The following is a 17,327-nucleotide window of genomic DNA, read 5'->3' as shown; positions in this document are numbered from 1 at the left end:
ACTATAATGCAAAGATTCCAAAATCTGAAAAAATCTGACATCCAAAACACTTCTGGTCCCCAGCATTTCAGATAAAGGGTATTCAACATGTACCAACAGTTAGTTCCTTTTCTATTGCTGAGTAGTATTCCATGTGTATCTACCACAGCTTGTTTAACCATTCTCTGTTGAAAACATCTGATTTCTTTCCAGTTTCTGGCTATTACCAATAAAGCTACTATTAATATTCATGTACAGATAAGTTTTTTTGTTTTTAATTAATTTTTTTGAGACGGAGTCTCGCTCTGTCGCCCAGGCTGGAGTGCAGTGGCCGGATCTCGGCTCACTGCAAGCTCCACCTCCCGGGTTCACGCCATTCTCCTGCCTCAGCCTCCCGAGTAGCTGGGACTACAGGCGCCCGCCACCTCGCCCGGCTAGTTTTTTTTTTTGCATTTTTTAGTAGAGACGGGGTTTCACCGTGTTAGCCAGGATGGTCTCGATCTCCTGACCTCGTGATCCACCCGTCTCGGCCTCCCAAAGTGCTGGGATTACAGGCTTGAGCCACCGCGCCCGGCCTAGTTTTTTAAATTTTTTATTTTTTGAGACAGGGTCTTGGTCTATTGCCCATGCTGCAGTATAGTGGCACAATCTTGGCTCATTGCAACTTCTGCCTCCTGGGTTCAAGCAATTCTCATGCCTCAGCCTCCCGAGTAGCTGGGATTACAGGCACGCATCACCATGCCTGGCTAACATATACAGAGTAGTTTTCATTTCTCTGGGATAAACACCCAGGATGGTAACTGCTGGGTCACATGATAGTTGGAAGAACTGCCAGATCTGTTTTCCAGAGTGGCTGTACCATTTCACATTCCTATCAGCAATGCATGAGCATAGTTTCCCTGCACAGTCACCAGTATTTTGTAGTCACTACTTTTCATTTTAGTCATCCTGAGGTAGTTCTCTCACTGTGGCTTTAATCTGCATTTCCCTAATAGCTAATAATGTTATACATCTCCTTATATGCTTATTTGCCATCTGTATATCCTCTTCAGTGAAATGTTTCAACTCTTTTGCCTTCTTTTTTTTTTTTGAGACAGAGTCTCGCTCTGTCGCCCAGGCTGGAGTGCAGTGGCATGATCTCGGCTCACTGCAAGCTCTGTCTCCCGGGTTCACGCCATTCTCCTACCTCAGCCTCCCAAGTGGCTGGGACTACAAGGCGTCTACCACCACACCCAGCTAATGTTTTGTATTTTTAGTAGACGGGGTTTCACTGTGTTAGCCAGGATGGTCTCAATCTCCTGACCTCGTGATCCACCCGCCTCGGCCTCTCAAAGCGCTGGGATTACAGGTGTGAGTCACCACGCCCAGCTTCTTTTGCCCTCTTTCTAATGGGGTTATTTGCAGTATTTTGCCAAGGTTTTGTTTTGTTTTGAGATAGAGTCTCACTCTGTCGCCCAGGTTGGAGTGCACTGTCTTGGCTCACTGCAACCTCCACCTCCCAGGTTCAAGCGATTCTCCTGCCTCAGCCTCCCAAGTAGCTGGGATTACAGGCGTGTGCCACTGCGCCCGACTAATTTTTATATTTTTAGTAGACACGGGGTTTCACCATGTTGGCCAGGCTGGTCTCGAACTCCTGACCTCGTGATCCGCCCACTTTGGCCTTTCAAAGTGTTGGGATCACAGGTGTGAGTCACCGCGTCTGGCCTTTCATTGAGTTTTAAGAGTTGTTTATATATGTATTTATTTAATACTAGTCCTTTGTCAGATAGGTGGTTTGCAAATATTTTTTAATTTTGATGAAGTCCAGCTTATCAATTTTTCTTTTTATGGCTCATACTTTTGGGGTCAAGTCTAAGAATTCCTTGCCTAGCCCTAGCTAGATCCTCAAGATTTTCTTCTGGTCATCACATCATGTGGCCACCGCAGGGACCAGACCCAGACGGCTCCAGAGCCTCTGGGCCCAGGGGGTGGGGGGGTGGGGGTGGGCGACGGTGGCGACGCTTCGGCTCCTCCTGAGCCACCTGCTGGCCCTGTGCCCCACTCCATCCTCACAGGCTGGGGATGGGCCCTGGCGCAGCTGTGTGGTTTCAGGAGCAGAGTTGCAGAATCCAAGGACCCATTTTGTTCTTTCTCCGCACTGCTTTATGGGAGGCATTATGGCCCCCAAAGACATAATGACAAATACTCATGCTAAATCCATCCTCAATTCAATGAACTCCCTCAGGAAAAGCAATACCCTGTGATGTGACATTGAGAGTGGAGCACAAAGACTTCCTTGCCCATTGGATTGTGCTGGTTGCCTGTAGTGATTACTTCTGTGCCATGTTCACTAGTGAGCTTTCACAGAAGGAGAAACCTTATGTTGACATCCAAGGTTTGACTGCCTCTACCATGGAAATTTTATCGGACTTTGTGCACACAGAAACAGTACATGTGACAGTGGAGAATGCACAAGAACTGCTTCCTGCAACCTGTCTGCTTCAGTTGAAAGGTGTGAAACCGGCCGGGCGCGGTGGCTCAAGCCTGTAATCCCAGCACTTTGGGAGGCCGAGACGGGCGGATCACGAGGTCAGGAGATCGAGACCATCCTGGCTAACACGGTGAAACCCCGCCTCTACTAAAATACAAAACCTAGCCGGGCGAGGTGGCGGCGCCTGTAGTCCCAGCTACTCGGGAGGCTGAGGCAGGAGAATGCGTAAACCTGGGAGATGGAGCTTGCAGTGAGCTGAGATCCGGCCACTGCACTCCAGTCCAGGCGACAGAGCGAGACTCCGCCTCAAAAAAAAAAAAAAAAAAAAAAAAAAAAAAAAGAAAGGTGTGAAACAGCCTGTTGTGAGTTCTTAGTCAGTTGGACTCTTCTAATTGCCTGGGTTATTAGGGATTTTGCTAAAACCCCAATTGTGTTGACCTGATGCAAGCAGCCAGAAGCATTTTCCTGAAGTGGTATAGCATGAAGAGTTCATTCTTCTGAGTCAAGGAGGGGTGCAAAAGCTAATCAAGTGCGATGAAATTCAGGTGGATTCTGAAGAGCCAGTCTGTGAGGCTGTCATCAACTGCATGAAGCATGTCAAGAAACAGCAGGAAAAACCCTTGCCTAACCTGCTACAGTATGTGCAGATGCCCCTGCTAACCCCCAGGTATATCACAGATGTAATAGATGCTGAGCCTTTCATCCGCTGTAGTTTACAATGCAGGGATCTGGTGGATGAAGCAAAGAAGTTTCATCTGAGGCCTGAACTTCAGTGTCAGATGCAGGGACCCAGGACAAGGGCTCACCTAGGAGCCAATGAAGTGCTTTTGGTGGCTGGGGGCTTCGGAAGCCAGCAGTCTCCCATTGACGTGGTAGAGAAATATGACCCTAAGACTCAGGAATGGAGCTTTTTGCCAAGCATAACAGACATTATAATCTCATAACAGACATTATGTGGCCTCAGTGTCTCTACATGACCGAATCTACATTATTGGTGGCTATGATGGCTGTTCCTGCCTTAGTTCAGTGGAATGTCTAGACTACACAGCAGATGAGGATGGGGTCTGGTATTCTGTGACCCCAATGAATGTCTGACAAGGTCTTGCTGGAGCCACCACCCAGGGAGATATGATCTATGTCTCTGGAGGCTTTGATGGAAGCAGGTGTCACACCAGTATGGAGTGGTATGATCCAAATGTTGACCAGTGGAGCATGCTGGGAGATACGCAGACATCTCAGGAAGGTGCTGAACCTATAATGGCCAGCGGAGTGATCCACTGTCTAGGAGGATATGACGGCTTGAATATCTTAAATTCAGTTGAGAAATATACCCTCATACAGGACATCGGACTCATGTTACATCAATGGCCATCAAGTGTTCTGCAGGAGTAGCCCTGCTGAATGACTATATTTATGTGGTGGGGAGATTTGATGGTACAGCCCACCTTTCTTCCATTGAAGCATACAACATTCTCACTGATTCCTGGACAACTGTCACCAATATGACCACTCCACAATGCAATGTAGGGGCCACAGTGCTTTGGGGGAGACTCTATGCAACTGCAGGATATGATGGTAATTCCCTGCTAAGTAGCATTGAATGTTATGACCCTATCATCGACAGCTGGGAAGTCGTGACATCCATGGGAACCCAGCGCTGTGATGCTGGTGTGTGTTCCCCACAAGAAGTGACCATTGTTGGAGCGCCATCCAGAGCTAGTGACCAGTCCAGCGGACAGTTAGTGGGAGAATCAAGAATCCTTTCCAGAATGTCTGTTTCTCACTGTGTGCACACAGGGTGATTACAGGCACCAGTGCAGTGATGATTGTACTTATTTGACACATACTCCCCCTCGTCCTGGTTGTTGTTCCTGAGAAGGGTGGGTAACATACTCCAGGGAAAAGAATGTACATTGAATGGATGTGAGAGACCACATGGCCTCTCCCACTGCTTTGGGGAGCACTTTCCTGTCATTTCTAACTTACCACGTGCTTGGTGTACTATATGTATGTTGTGCCTCATACGTTGCAAAGAACTAAGGTGAGTATTGCCTACTACATGTGGGCAATATCCAGCCTAGATGATTGGAAAGATACCAATTTAAGTAAACTTGGTAAAATTCAAGTCTTTTTTTTTCCAAGAACAAACATATTTTCTAATCTACAGGTAGCTAGGGGCAACACAGTTCCATTCTAGAGAGAAACAAAAGGGAAAACCCCACAAAACTTTGGGAGCAAGGGAGAGAGACTCATCTGACACTTCTTTTGGAGGTCAGGATTTATATATCACAATTGAAGTTAGAATAAGTGAAGTAAACTGAACTGGATGGAATGTCAGTGAACTTAGAACAGCACTGAAGTACTACATAGCTTGGAAGATGGAGATGGGCATATTACTTGAAAGATCTTTTTATTTTCCCAAGGTCTTTCGCACCTTGGGGAAATAAAAGAGTGAACAAATATTGGGATGAGAGAAGATGACATCAATGTGGGAGTTCAGTATAACTGGGGATAAACTAGAAGTACCTGTGATTTTACAGTTGTCTTATTACCTGCCAGGGCTCATCTAGCCATGGCAATGTTTGCTTTGAATGGGGGTGAAAGACTTTCTTTGTTGAATCAAATACTACTACACTATTACACTTCCACACTACTTATTTGGGGATGGGCTGGGAGTGACAGTAGCCTACTAGTTCAGCTACCTGATTACTGCCCCATTCTTTCAGAAGCACACTTCTGCCAAGGAGTGGTTTATACTGCTGTGTTTGGTACATTTAGTCTTTTTTCTGCTATAAGTTTTCCTTACCTGTCCTTTAGTGTATATTTTATTCATCACAGGACAGAATAATCAAGGACAACAAAAATCCTTTTGTTAGTTTCAGTACCTTAACTATCAACATTTCTGGGCTATCATTCAATATTCCTCTGTGTCATGGAGTGAAATTCTTGTTTTATGGGTATTGGGAGTGTGGGAATGTGATAACCTAAACAACCTTTGCTCTGAAATTCCATTTTTCCCTCTTTCCCTGAATTGTATTAACCTACAGAGTTAATTTCTTTTGTATTTTTTAAAGAAAATATTAAAAATCAACAGTCTCAAAAAAAAAATTCCTTTTTTTCTAGAAGTTTTATGGTTTTACATTTAACTCCATAAACCATTTTGAATTAATTTTGGTGTATGGTATGGGACTTGGGTTGATGTCCATTTTTTTGCCAATGGATGTCTAATCGCTCCAGCACTATTTGCTGAAAGATATCTTTCCTCCAATCTATTGCTTCTGCACCTTTGTCCAAAATCATGTGTAACACAACTGGGCATATTTACCCGGGTCTGTGGGTTTTCCATTCCGTTTCACTGATCTATGTGTCTAACACTCTATCCACACCACAGCTTTGATTACTGTAGCTATGTAGTAATCTTGAAATTGGGCAGATTCCTCCCATTTTATTGTTTTTTTTCAAAATTATTTGAGCTATTCTAGTTCCTTTGCCTTTATATATAAATTTCAGAATAATCTCATTTACATCTACTGTCACAAGTAAAATCAAATCAAAATAAAAAAAATTACTTATTTTTAAATTTATTTTATTATTACTTTTTGAGACAGAGTCTCACTCTGTCATCCAGGCTGGAGTGCAGTGGCACAATCTTGGCTCATTGCAACCTCTGCCTCCTGGCTTCAAGCGATTCTCATGCCTCAGCCTTCCGAGTAGCTGGGATTACAGGTGTGTGGCACCACACCCAGCTAATATTTGTATTTTTAGTAGAGATGGGGTTTCACCATGTTGGCGAGGCTGGTCTTGAACTCTTGACCTCAAGTGATATACCATCCTTGGCCTTCCATAGTGCCGGGATTACAGACGTAAGCCACTGCGCCCGGCAATAAAAAAAAATTTTAGGCTGGGTATAATGGTTCACTTCTCTAATCCTTGCATTTTGGCCAAGGCACGCAGATCACTTGAGACCAGGGGTTCAAGAACAGCCTGGGCTATAAATATGGTGAAACCCTCATGATACTAAAAATATAAATATTAGCTGGGCATGGTGGTGCTCACCTGTAATTCCAGCTACTCAGGAGGCTGAGGCAGGAGAATCACTTGAACTGGGGAAGCAGAGGTTGTAGTGAGCCAGGGTCATGCCACTTCACTCCAGCCTGGGTGACAGAGTGAGACTCTGTCTCAAAAAATAAACAAATAAAAATATTTTTAAAAGCTTATTGTGCATGTAAAAGATTTCATGAACCAAGAAACCCCAAACTGGAAGTGGTATGAAGCCCCAATTCACAGCAGTTACAGCACAGTTTATAAAGCATGAATGAGGAAGTATATTGTTCCCTACTGTGCATAAGCTTTCTTTGTAATGCTATCACACTGAGGGAGGACAGCTTAAGTTTCAGTTACATGGCTAGAGGCAGTTGGCCTAGGGGTATATCCAAACCTCAGCTTCCATTTTCATTTTCCCTTAATAGCACAAAAAACATTCCTGAAGTTTTGATAGGAATACTAGTATTCCTGTATTAATACTATACCAATATAAGCAATACTGTATTAATATATGTATTATTAATTGGGTTGGGAAAGAACTGACATTCTTACTATTTGACTCTTCCAATCCATGGACTTGGTATGTCTCTCCATCTATTCACATCTTCTTTTATTTCTTTCATTGGTGTTTTGTAATATTCAGTGTACCAATCCTGTGAGGTTTTTTGTTTGTTTTGAGACAGAGTCTTGCTCTGTTGCCCAGGCTGGAATGCAGTGGTGTGATCTCGGCTCACTGCAACCTCTGCCTCCCGGGTTCACGCCATTCTCCTGCTTCAACCTCTAGAGTAGCTGGGACTACAGGTGCCCGCCACCACGTCCAGCTAATTTTTGTATTTTTAATAGAGATGGGGTTTCACCATGTTGGCCAGGCTGGTCTTTAACTCCTGACCTCAGGTGATCCGCCCACCTGGGCTGCCCAAAGTGCTGAGATTACAGGCGTGAGCCACCGCGCCCTGCCAACATGACCTATCCTTTTTCATTCCCCAACATCTGATCCATCAGCAAGCCTGATCAGTTTACCGCCACACTACACTCTGAACCCTCCCATCTCCCTCCAGCTCCACAGCTGTGTGTCAGCACAGGTTACTGCTGCCTTCAACCCAGATCACGCGATGACCCAGGGCCAGCCTCGCTTGCTCTGCTCTTGATCCTCGTGCTTTCTTTTCCTACAAGCATGCCCCATGTTTCCTCCCCTAGGGGCTCAGGAAAAGCTGTGAGCCCCTCTCCTGCCCTGGAAGGTCCTTCTGTTAGACTAGGCAGATGGTTAGATATGAGCAGGGAAGTGGATTCCACGTCGGCCTCAGCCTCTAGCATGCCCGGAAGGGACTATGACCTCTGAGACATGTTAACCACACCTGGGGTTTCAAAAGCCCCAACCCCTCTTTCAGTTGAGCTTATCCAGCTCAAATAGGAACTAACCCCACAAGAGACTTTCCACCCCAAGGAGCCTGTGTTGTATATTTTGCCCCAGTTTTGCTTGCTTCCAAAGTAACTTTTGCTCATTGTAATGGTAAAAAACACACCTCCTTGGTGAAGATTTAAGATGCTAATGAGACATGCGATAAATGCACTAGCAAGTAGAGCCACAGTGCATGTGCTGCTAGACCACCCAAACAAAACATGCTTATGAGTAACACCTCTTCCCGCCCATTTATGAATAATCATTAAGCCTCCCATAAGGGAGGTTTCCCAGTGCCAGTTGGGGCGATCTTATTCTGGAGCAGCGTGCTCTGCCTCGGCCTTCAGAATGTACTCTCGCTTTTGCAATAAACTGCCTTACACTTATCCTCGTTAATGCATGTCTCTTGCTTAAAGTCTTTTAACCAAAAAGACAAGAACTGAGGACACATTCCCAGTAACATTTCCTCCCTCTGTAAATGGCAGGTCTAATTGACATCTCCTCAGGTGGACATTCCCCAAAAAGTCCCTCTAGATTCATCCTACCAGAGCCCCCTCCCTGGAAATGCTTCAGTTCAGCCCCCTCTTCATTTCACTTACCATAATTGTAACCACTTTATTGATTTGTTTGCTGGTTAAGAGTGGTTTCTCCTACAAGGCTGTAAACACCATGGAGTGGGGAGTCTTTCTCATTTCTTGTCACCACTGGATTCCCAGGACTTGGTACTTGGTGCTTAGTAGTTGCGGAATGAATGCATGCATGAAGGAAGGAACACCAGCAGCCAGGACGCAGCTAGTTGAAAGCCAAGGCTGCCCCTCTGTGGCCAAGCTGGAGAACTGCTGCTTCCCCAGCTGCCGCAGACAAAGAAATTGCTAAGCCCCTCCCACAACACCCACCTAGGAGGCTTCCCCCATCACCCTTCCTGGAACAGAACCCAAGAGCCCTCCTTGTCCGCTTGGTCTCAAGGACTTCCTGATCTTCTCCATGCAAAATCTGCTCCTTTCCCCAGGATGGGGGTAGGGAGTGTCCTTCCAAAGAGGCTTCCTTCTCCCCAAAGAAGCTGAGAGCAAGGAGCAAGTCAGCTTGCAGCTCACAGCTGCCCAAGAGACAGAAATCTGTGTGGGCTGTGTGAATGACCTGGATAAAGAGCTGGATCCACTGAGGAGACACTAGCCCTCACCCCCTGAAGTCAAAGTCTAAGTCCCTGGGTGGATTGGGGGTCATGAGAGATACTGGAAAGAGGCTTACAAAGGCCAGAGCTCTTGCTAAACTCCCTGAGGCAGTGCAGGTAGAACCTGCCCTCCATACCATCATCTGCCTCTTGGGAATCCCCAAAGGTGTACCTGGCCCATAGCAGGTGCTCCACAAATGCTATGCCAGTACTAGCAGGGTGCATACCCTGTTCTCGGAAGCTGAGACCCAGGAAGTAGGGGGCCAGCAAGGACTGTTCCTTCCCTGGGATCCCATGTCTGGTTGTTACACCAGGCCTGAGTACCCCAAAGCCATAATATAAAAGAGAGGCACCTCCCTAAAACGTCACTTTTCCACAATGAACATAATTTTAAACATCTTCAAATTGGAATAAAGGTATTATATAGGATGCACATGATTTTGTTTTCTTTTCAAGTTGTCCCAATATTCAAACATAGAATTTAATATAAAAAACACAATCTTAGGCCGGGCGTGGTGGCTCAAGCCTGTAATCCCAGCACTTTGGGAGGCCGAGACGGGCAGATCACGAGGTCAGGAGATCGAGACCATCCTGGCTAACACAGTGAAACCCTGTCTCTACTAAAAAATACAAAAGAAAAAAAAAAAAAAAAACTAGCCGGGCGAGGTGGCGGGTGCCTGTAGTCCTAGCTACTCGGGAGGCTGAGGCAGGAGAATGGCGTAAACCCGGGAGGCGGAGCTTGCAGTGAGCCGAGATCCAGCCACTGCACTCCAGCCTGGGCGACAGAGCGAGACTCCGTCTCAAAAAAAAAAAACAAAAACAAAAACAAAAAAACAAAATCTTAGAGTGTTTCTTGGCTCTGGAAGGCCCCACCCTTCAGGGGACCTAGAGGGAAGAGGTCTGAGGATAGGCCAGTGAGCTGGGCTACTGAGGGCCCTCGCCTCTCTCAGGGCCCCTTCCTGTTTAACATCTCTGGAAGTGTCCCAGCTCATCTCAGCTGCACAAAGAGCAAATGTTCTATCCACATTTGAACTACAAGGTTAAAGCAGCTTGCCAGGGCCAAGGTGGTGTGACAAGGTCTCAGCATGTGAGACTCACAAGTGGGGTGCAATTCTGAGCAATGGGGTCTGGATCCTTGATAAGCCTCCCCAGGTGGGCTGACTGAACCTCATGGGGCCTCATCAATGCATTCAATGCAGGGTCTCTGGAGAAGCATGGATTCTGCTCACTGAGCCTGTTTCCCTGACCTGGGACAGGTCTTGACACCTGGGCCTCTCACTCTTTGCACATCCTGGGGAAGGAAATTAGGCAGGAGAAGGCCCCTCTTCTTCCTTACCTCTCTCTTGAGTGGAGCCACGTATGCCCAGCAGTTGGTGGCAGGGTCGTAGCGCTCCACAGCATTCAGGTCGTTGTGGTAGTCACGGCCCGCCACAGCGTAGATGTACCTGCCTACAACACACACGGACAGGTCGGCGTGCTCCTGCTGCAGGGACTGGATCTGGAACCAGCGGTTGTGCCGTGGGTCATACCTGTGCCAAGATATGAGGAAAGCACAGCACTGACTAGGCATGGAGGCTGCCCCGCAGGCTTGCACCTCTTGTTCTGGTCCCATTTCTGTTTTGCCTCAGCCCAGCGTGAACCCTCCCCAACTGCCCCACATACCAGTGCACACTGATCTACAGCCAGGCCCGCAGGCTGTTACACACCTGAGCACAGGTGCTTCCCCAAACACAGAATGGAAGGAGTGGCCAGGAGCCTTCTGTGTTTCCACCTAACTGTCCACCTGGGCTGTCCAATGGCTTTTTTTTTTTTCTTTTTTTTGTGAGACTGGGTCTCTCTGTCCCCTAGGCTGAAGTGGAAGTGGAAGTGCAGTGGCACAATCATGGCTCACTGTAGCCTCGACCTCCTGGGCTTAAGTGATCCTACCACCTCAGTCTCCCGAATAGCTGGGACTAGAGGTGTGCACCACTATGCCAACATTTTTTTTTTTTTGATAGAGACAAGATCTTGACACCTGTGACATATATTGTCCAGGCTGGTCTTAAACTCCTGGACTTAGGCAATCCTCCTGCCTCAGCCTCAATGGCTATACAGAAACTTCCATCTCACTTACCTCATCTCATCGTCCACACAGCCTTGCTCCCACTCAGGAGGGCCTCTAAATACAGCCTCTCCACTGGATGGGTGTATCAGCCCCTCACTGGCCTCCTGGCCTTGAACTTCCCCCAGCACTCCATCAGGAGTGGTCTGCTCAGGCACACCCTGCACACAGCACCCATCATACCCTCAAGCTTTGTCAACAGCAGCACACAAGGCTCTAGTCATCGTACTTTCACCTCCTCCCACCATGCTGCCAGCCCCGAGTTTCCTGACCTCCCCTCCACTCAAGGTCTCCCTCTCTGGGAAACTGGAAAGGGTTAGCTCCCACCCTGGACTGCAGGCTCTGTAAGGGCAACGTGTATGAGATTCCAGGGATCCCCCATGGGAGAAAAGGCACTGGACTCGCTGCAGCAGACCCATGAGTGTAGAGGAGTCTGGCTAGGACCCAAGGAGGGCTCCTCGGCTGAGCACCAACAGGGAGCATGGGAGCATGGCCTGCAGTGTGGAGCAGCGATGATCATAGAGCCATGAGGGGCCAGGACCCAGTGAGCTCAAAGCCAGTGTCTGAAGCCTCCTTGCCCAACAGCCCACAGATAGTTATAGCCTCTTTCAGACAAGTGTTTTCATTTCTCCAGAGGAAGACCTATTCCAAAGAGAACAAGTCTAACTTCAACTGGCTCACAAGACAGTAACCAAAATTTTCTTTGGCCTGTGCCCTATGCTGGTCAGTGAAAAGATCAGTTTCATCCTTTGCTCCAAAGCACAAGTTAGCTGTGCTCTGCTGCTGCTTCCTCCAGCCCCTGCAGCGTGGCCAGCCCCTCCCTGCCTACCAGGAATGCAGCAAACAAGAGCCTCAGGAGGCAGGGCCAACAGAAGAGGGAACACACACCTGGGTGCCCCTGACCTGGTGTGAATCCTGGGCTCTGCCCTGTCTAGCTGGGTCTGCCTGGGCATCAGTTTTAATCTCTTGGAGTTCACTCAGTTCTGCACCTGTCCAATGAGGTGGTATCACCTGCCTAGAAAAGCTATCAAGAGGAATCACAAAAGACGAGCATGAAAAGGGTCCTTGTTAACTTGGGGGTTCTAATGGATCAGGGTTCATTTCTATATCCCTAAAACTCAGTATAGCCTTTGGCTCAGGACAGATTATGTTCTATCTGCTGAATGAATTAAACACAGGAATAAGATTACCAGCAATGAATCATTCATTCACTCTATCAACATTCCCAGGCCTCCCACTGCGGATGGGGCACAATGCTCAGCACTACATCCAGAGGGAGCCTCAAGAGGTCAGGGCCCTGCCTTCCCCTGCAGAATGGAAACAGGCTAACCAGAGCAGTGCTCGATATAATGACAGACATTGTGAAGGAAAGGAAGGGAGGTAAGGAGATGAGTGACCTGCTAGTCAGCAGGGCCTGGGGAGGGCACAGCTTCCTTCCAGTGATCAGGAAAGGCCCCCTGAGAAGGCAAGGTCTGAGACCTGCATGACCTGGGGCACAAGCCAGAATAAGGTCTGGCTAGGGACCAGCAGTCCAGGCTTGGGGCACAGCACTCACAGAGGCCCCGTCAACTGGCTGGGATGGTGCTGTTCACTGCCTTTCCTGTGCGCCATGCTCCTTCATGTACAAATCTTTCCTCTCTTGTGTTAATTCTGGCTCAATCAACATCTGCACCCCAAGTGTCTGCAACCAGAGTGAGATAGGACCCTCCATGTGCTTCTGTTTGCTCCTTCTCGTCTATTGTCCTAACAGCTTTTTAAGCTGAGTTCATGTGGATTTGTGGCTTCAAATTTAAAGACACACACAGGGCCGGGCGCGGTGGCTCACGCCTGCAATCCCAGCACTTTGGGAGGCCGAGGCGGGTGGATCATGAGGTCAGGAGTTCAAGACCAGACTGGCCAATGTGGTGAAACCCCATCTCCACTAAAAATATAAAAAATTAGCCAGGCATGGTGGCGTGTGCCTGTAGTTCCAGCTACTCGGGAGGCTGAGGCAGGATAATCACCTGAACTCGGGAGGCAGAAGTTGCAGTGAGCTGATATCATGCCACTGCACTCCAGCCTGGGTGACAGAGCAAGACTCCATCCCACAAAAAAAAAAAAAAAAAAAAAAGGACACCAACAGTGATACCATATGTCAATAATTTAGACATAGCCAAAGTTCCACTGATTTCTTATTTCCCTGTTGTGTCCTGTATCCCTCCTTCCTCTTTATTGAATTAATTTTCTACTTTATTAGAATAAGTCCTCAAGCAATATTTTTCTAATAAAAATAAGCTTTATTTTTGCAAATAAAGATATAAACAATTTTAGTTATTGCTATGGACTAGATGTTTGGATTCCCCCAAAACCCCTATGTTGAAGGCCTAACCCCCAATGTGATGCTACTGGGAGGCATGGCCTTCGGGAGGTGATCAGGTCATGAGGGTGGAGCCCCATCATGGGCTTAGTGCCCGAGACTACAGCTCTTTCTCGCCACCATGTGAGAACACAGACGGAAAGGGCCCTTACCGGGACTGAACTGGCCAAAACAATGATCTTGGACTTCCTAGTATCCAGACAGTGAGAAATAGAGGTATGTTGTCTAAGTCACTCCATCTGTAGTATTTGTTATAGCAGCTGAAACTGACTAGGAGAGTCACTTTAACTCAGATTTGTATCATCCTATTTTAAACTCAGACATGAACCCTAGAGCTGGTACAAAAATATTCTGGAATTCCTGTTAAATTCAGTAGACTGTGGCCAGATGTGGTAGCTCACACCTATAATCCCAGCACTTTGGGAGGCTGAGGCAGGTGGATCACGAGGTCAGGAGATCAAGACCATCCTGGCTAACACGGTGAGACCCCGTCTCTACTAAAAATTCAAAAAATTAGCCGGGCCGGTGGCAGGCACCTGTAGTCCCAGCTACTCGGGAGGCTAAGGCAGGAGAATGGCGTGAACCCGGGAGGCGGAGCTTGCAGTGAGCGGAGATCACACCACTGCACTCCAGCCTAGGAGACAGTGAGAGTCCGTCAAAAAAAAAAAAAAAAAAATTAGTAGATTGTTTTTCTTCTATATTTCTATGACTTAAGCATTTGCATGACTATTAATGTTTTAATGTCTATTAAATTTTTTAAAATAAATTAAATGTACTGACTGGGCACGGTGGCTCATGTCTGTAATCTCAACACTTTGGGAGGCTTAGGCAGGCAGATCACCTGAAGTCAGGAGTTCAAGACCAGTTTGGTCAACACGGTGAAACTCCATCTCTACTAAAAATATAAAACAATGGCAGGGCATGGTGGCTCACACCTGTAATCCCAGCACTTTGGGAGGCTGAGGCAGGTGGAACACCTGAGGTGAGGAGTTCGAGACCAGCCTGGCCAACATAGTGAAACCCCATCTCTACTAAAAATACAAAATTAGTGGGGCGTAATGGCATTTACCTGTAATCCCAACTACTCAGGAGGCTGAGGCAGGAGAATTGCTTGAACCTGGGAGGCGGAGGTTGCAGTGAGCCAAGATCACACCATTGCACTCCAGCCTGGGCAGAAAAGACTGAGACTCCGTCTCAAAAAAAACCTCCCAAAACAAAAAAGTTAGCTGGGCGTGGTGGTGGGTGCCTGTCATCCCAGCTATTTGGGAGGCTGAGGCAGGAGAATGGCTTGAACCCAGGAGGCAGAGGTTGCAGTGAGCCGAGATTGTGCCATTGTACTGCAGCCTGGGTGACAGAGCTAGACTCCTCTCAAAAAAAAAAAAAAATTAAACATACTTTAAAAATATTAGCAGCCATGAAAATGCCCAGGGAAAATCATATTATTTAAAACAAATTTTTTTAGAGACAGGGTCTCACTCTGTTGCCCAGGCTACAGTACAGGGGCATGATCATAGTTCACCGAAGTCTAAAACTCCTGGGCTCCAGCGATCCTCCTGCCTCAGTCTTCCAAGTAGCCAGGACTGCAAGCACGTGCCATCAGGCCCAGCTAATTTTTTTTTTTTTTTTGGTAGAGACGGGGTCTCGCTTTGTTGCCCAGGCTGATCTTGAATTCCTAGGCTCAAGAGATCCTGCTGCCTCAACGTTCCAAAGTGCTGGGATTATTGACATGATCTGCACATAGCCTAAATTATTATTTTAAGTAGGGTCAGGGCACATAGCAGCATGTAACCAGCTACTACTAGGTATACCATGCAGTTGGTGTTCAGTAATCCACAGGGCTATGGCTATGGGAAAGGTACAAAGAATAATGTAGATAATATAGATGCAAAGAAAGAAGGAATGAAAGAAAAAAGTGGTATCTTGGAGACAAACACCATTTGCTCCAAGAGAGGTAAGGTTTTTAAATATGCGGTTTCTGTATCAATGCTTTAAGATATAACCTGGTAAGTAACTCATCAAAATGCAAAGCCAAATTTACTGCAAAATCTTGTTTCCTTATATTCTAAAAGCCTATAGCTTTTAGAATTCACCAGTTCTAAGGCTGATGAAATGAGAAAGCAAAGAAAGATCCAAACTCTTAGAATATTCAAATTAAGGATTCATGTGGAAGTTTTGAGTCCACTGGAAGGTTAATGAAGCCTTCATTCTGGAGAAATGATACACCCCTGGGTTAACCAGTAGGGCTGTGGTCCTTCCCACCACCTCTACTCTGTGGGTTCCTACTCTCTCAAGGCAGGTCTTGCCGACCCCACTTGCCATTGTGATCCTACTCTCAGACAGGGGTTTGGGACTGGTTATTGGTTACAGGGGCTAATATTAGCATTACCCAGAGTTCAGCTTTGGTCTCACAAACACCCCTTCACAAGAGGAAATTCATACTCCCACTGTAAGTGAAAGTGAGATCAGTGGCCCATAGCAGGTGGACAGAGGACAGGGGCAGGCAGAATCCCTAGCTGTCACCCCCCAGGGACAGTTCTGTGGAAACATCCAGCATCCCTGCTGGGCACACAGCTGTCTCTACCTTCTGCTAAGGGTCAGAGGCCAAAACACTCTGGAGAGATTGGCTTTGCAGGTCTGTAGGTTACTCTCAGCAGGGTGGTCTGGCCTTGGCCCCCCAACTGGGAAACCGAATCCCCTAAAAAAGAAGGTTTAAGGTTTGGCCAGAGGGAAGTCTGAACCTGGTGTGGCCACACCCACTGGGGGGACAACTTTTGTTTAGGGAGGAAATGAAGGTAGCTGTTTCCTTTTTTCTGAAACCTGCCCTTCCTCATACTTAACCACAATGTGTTATTGCCAACCTCTGAGTCTCATCAGCTTAACAAAGGAGATCACTTCCTGGGGCCAGGAGTAGAGAGGTGGCCTAGAAATGGTCTTCTCCTCCTTGGCCAGGATCACTATGCTTGATTCCAAGTGGCATGGCCAGGCCAGGCCCTACCCCACCCTGATCCCAGAAAACAGAAACATGAACATGAACTCAGTCAGCATCTAGCTCATGGCTGCTGGAAATAGTTGGCAATCTCTCTCTCTCCAGCACAGCTCTGTCTTTCAGCATGAAGGGTGGGGAGATTTCTCACATGCACCAAGGTAGGGTGGAGGGATCCCTGGAAATCTAATGGTAGTTGAGGCTGGTGGGCTTGACCCACTGTCCCTTGCTCTGCTCAGAAATGCATTTGTGAGATCACAGCCTAAGTGACTGATAGAGCCAGGCGCATCCTACAGACCACAGCAGTCCACAAAACCCTCTCTCGGGAAAACTGCCTCCTCCCAGGGGAAATTGTGCCAAGTGTGTGGCTGACTGCAGGGTAGAGCGAAAATGCAGCATGAGGCTCAGTGATGCTTGTTGGCCTTTACCACTCCCCTGGGCTGAAGACTGCATGCTGCTCAGGCACAGCAGCAGGAAGCCTATTCCACCATTAGCGAGCAGGTAAGAGAGAAGAAAGAGCAAGGCAGACTGGCGAAGGGAAACTGAAACAACATGCATCAAAGCTGAGAGAGCATGACGGAGGGCGAGGCTGCCCAGCTGGCACTGCTCCTAGGTCCTCTCCATCCTAGTCCGACTGCCTTTCCTGCTGTGGGCTCCCCTCCCCTCCCATCTCCTCCTGCACAATACACTCACAACCTAGCCCACCCCAAAGAGGCCGAGCAGGGGTCCACGGTAAGTGGGTTTCTGAGGAGTAGAGGACACGCAGGAAAGAAGGCAATCCGGATGTCCCCTTCCCTTATCTCACTGCTGTCCACCTTCTCTGA

At 47.5% G+C, this 17,327-nt stretch overlaps 1 protein-coding gene and 1 pseudogene across 3 annotated transcripts in view; one reads left to right on the top strand and one right to left on the bottom strand.

Moving 5' to 3' along the window:
- KLHL22 (kelch like family member 22) overlaps positions 1 to 17,327 on the bottom strand; it is a 53,290-nt gene that overhangs the window by 7,059 nt on the left and 28,904 nt on the right. For both annotated transcript variants that reach the window (XM_033232861.1, XM_033232862.1), the window contains exon 5: positions 10,400 to 10,592. In XM_033232861.1, the coding sequence (XP_033088752.1) occupies positions 10,400 to 10,592 (193 nt within the window). The remainder of the gene's footprint in view (positions 1 to 10,399; positions 10,593 to 17,327) is intronic.
- On the top strand, positions 1,976 to 4,744 carry LOC117095991 (annotated as a pseudogene). Its single transcript, XR_004442283.1, has 2 exons — positions 1,976 to 2,491; positions 2,806 to 4,744. The product of XR_004442283.1 is annotated as a kelch-like protein 12 (transcript).

The sequence above is a fragment of the Trachypithecus francoisi genome, unplaced genomic scaffold, assembly GCF_009764315.1.
Source record: "Trachypithecus francoisi isolate TF-2019V2 unplaced genomic scaffold, Tfra_2.0 Lachesis_group14, whole genome shotgun sequence".
Taxonomy (NCBI): domain Eukaryota; kingdom Metazoa; phylum Chordata; class Mammalia; order Primates; family Cercopithecidae; genus Trachypithecus; species Trachypithecus francoisi.
Note: the sequence above shows the minus strand (reverse complement) of the source record. Positions and strands in the feature narration are given on the sequence as shown.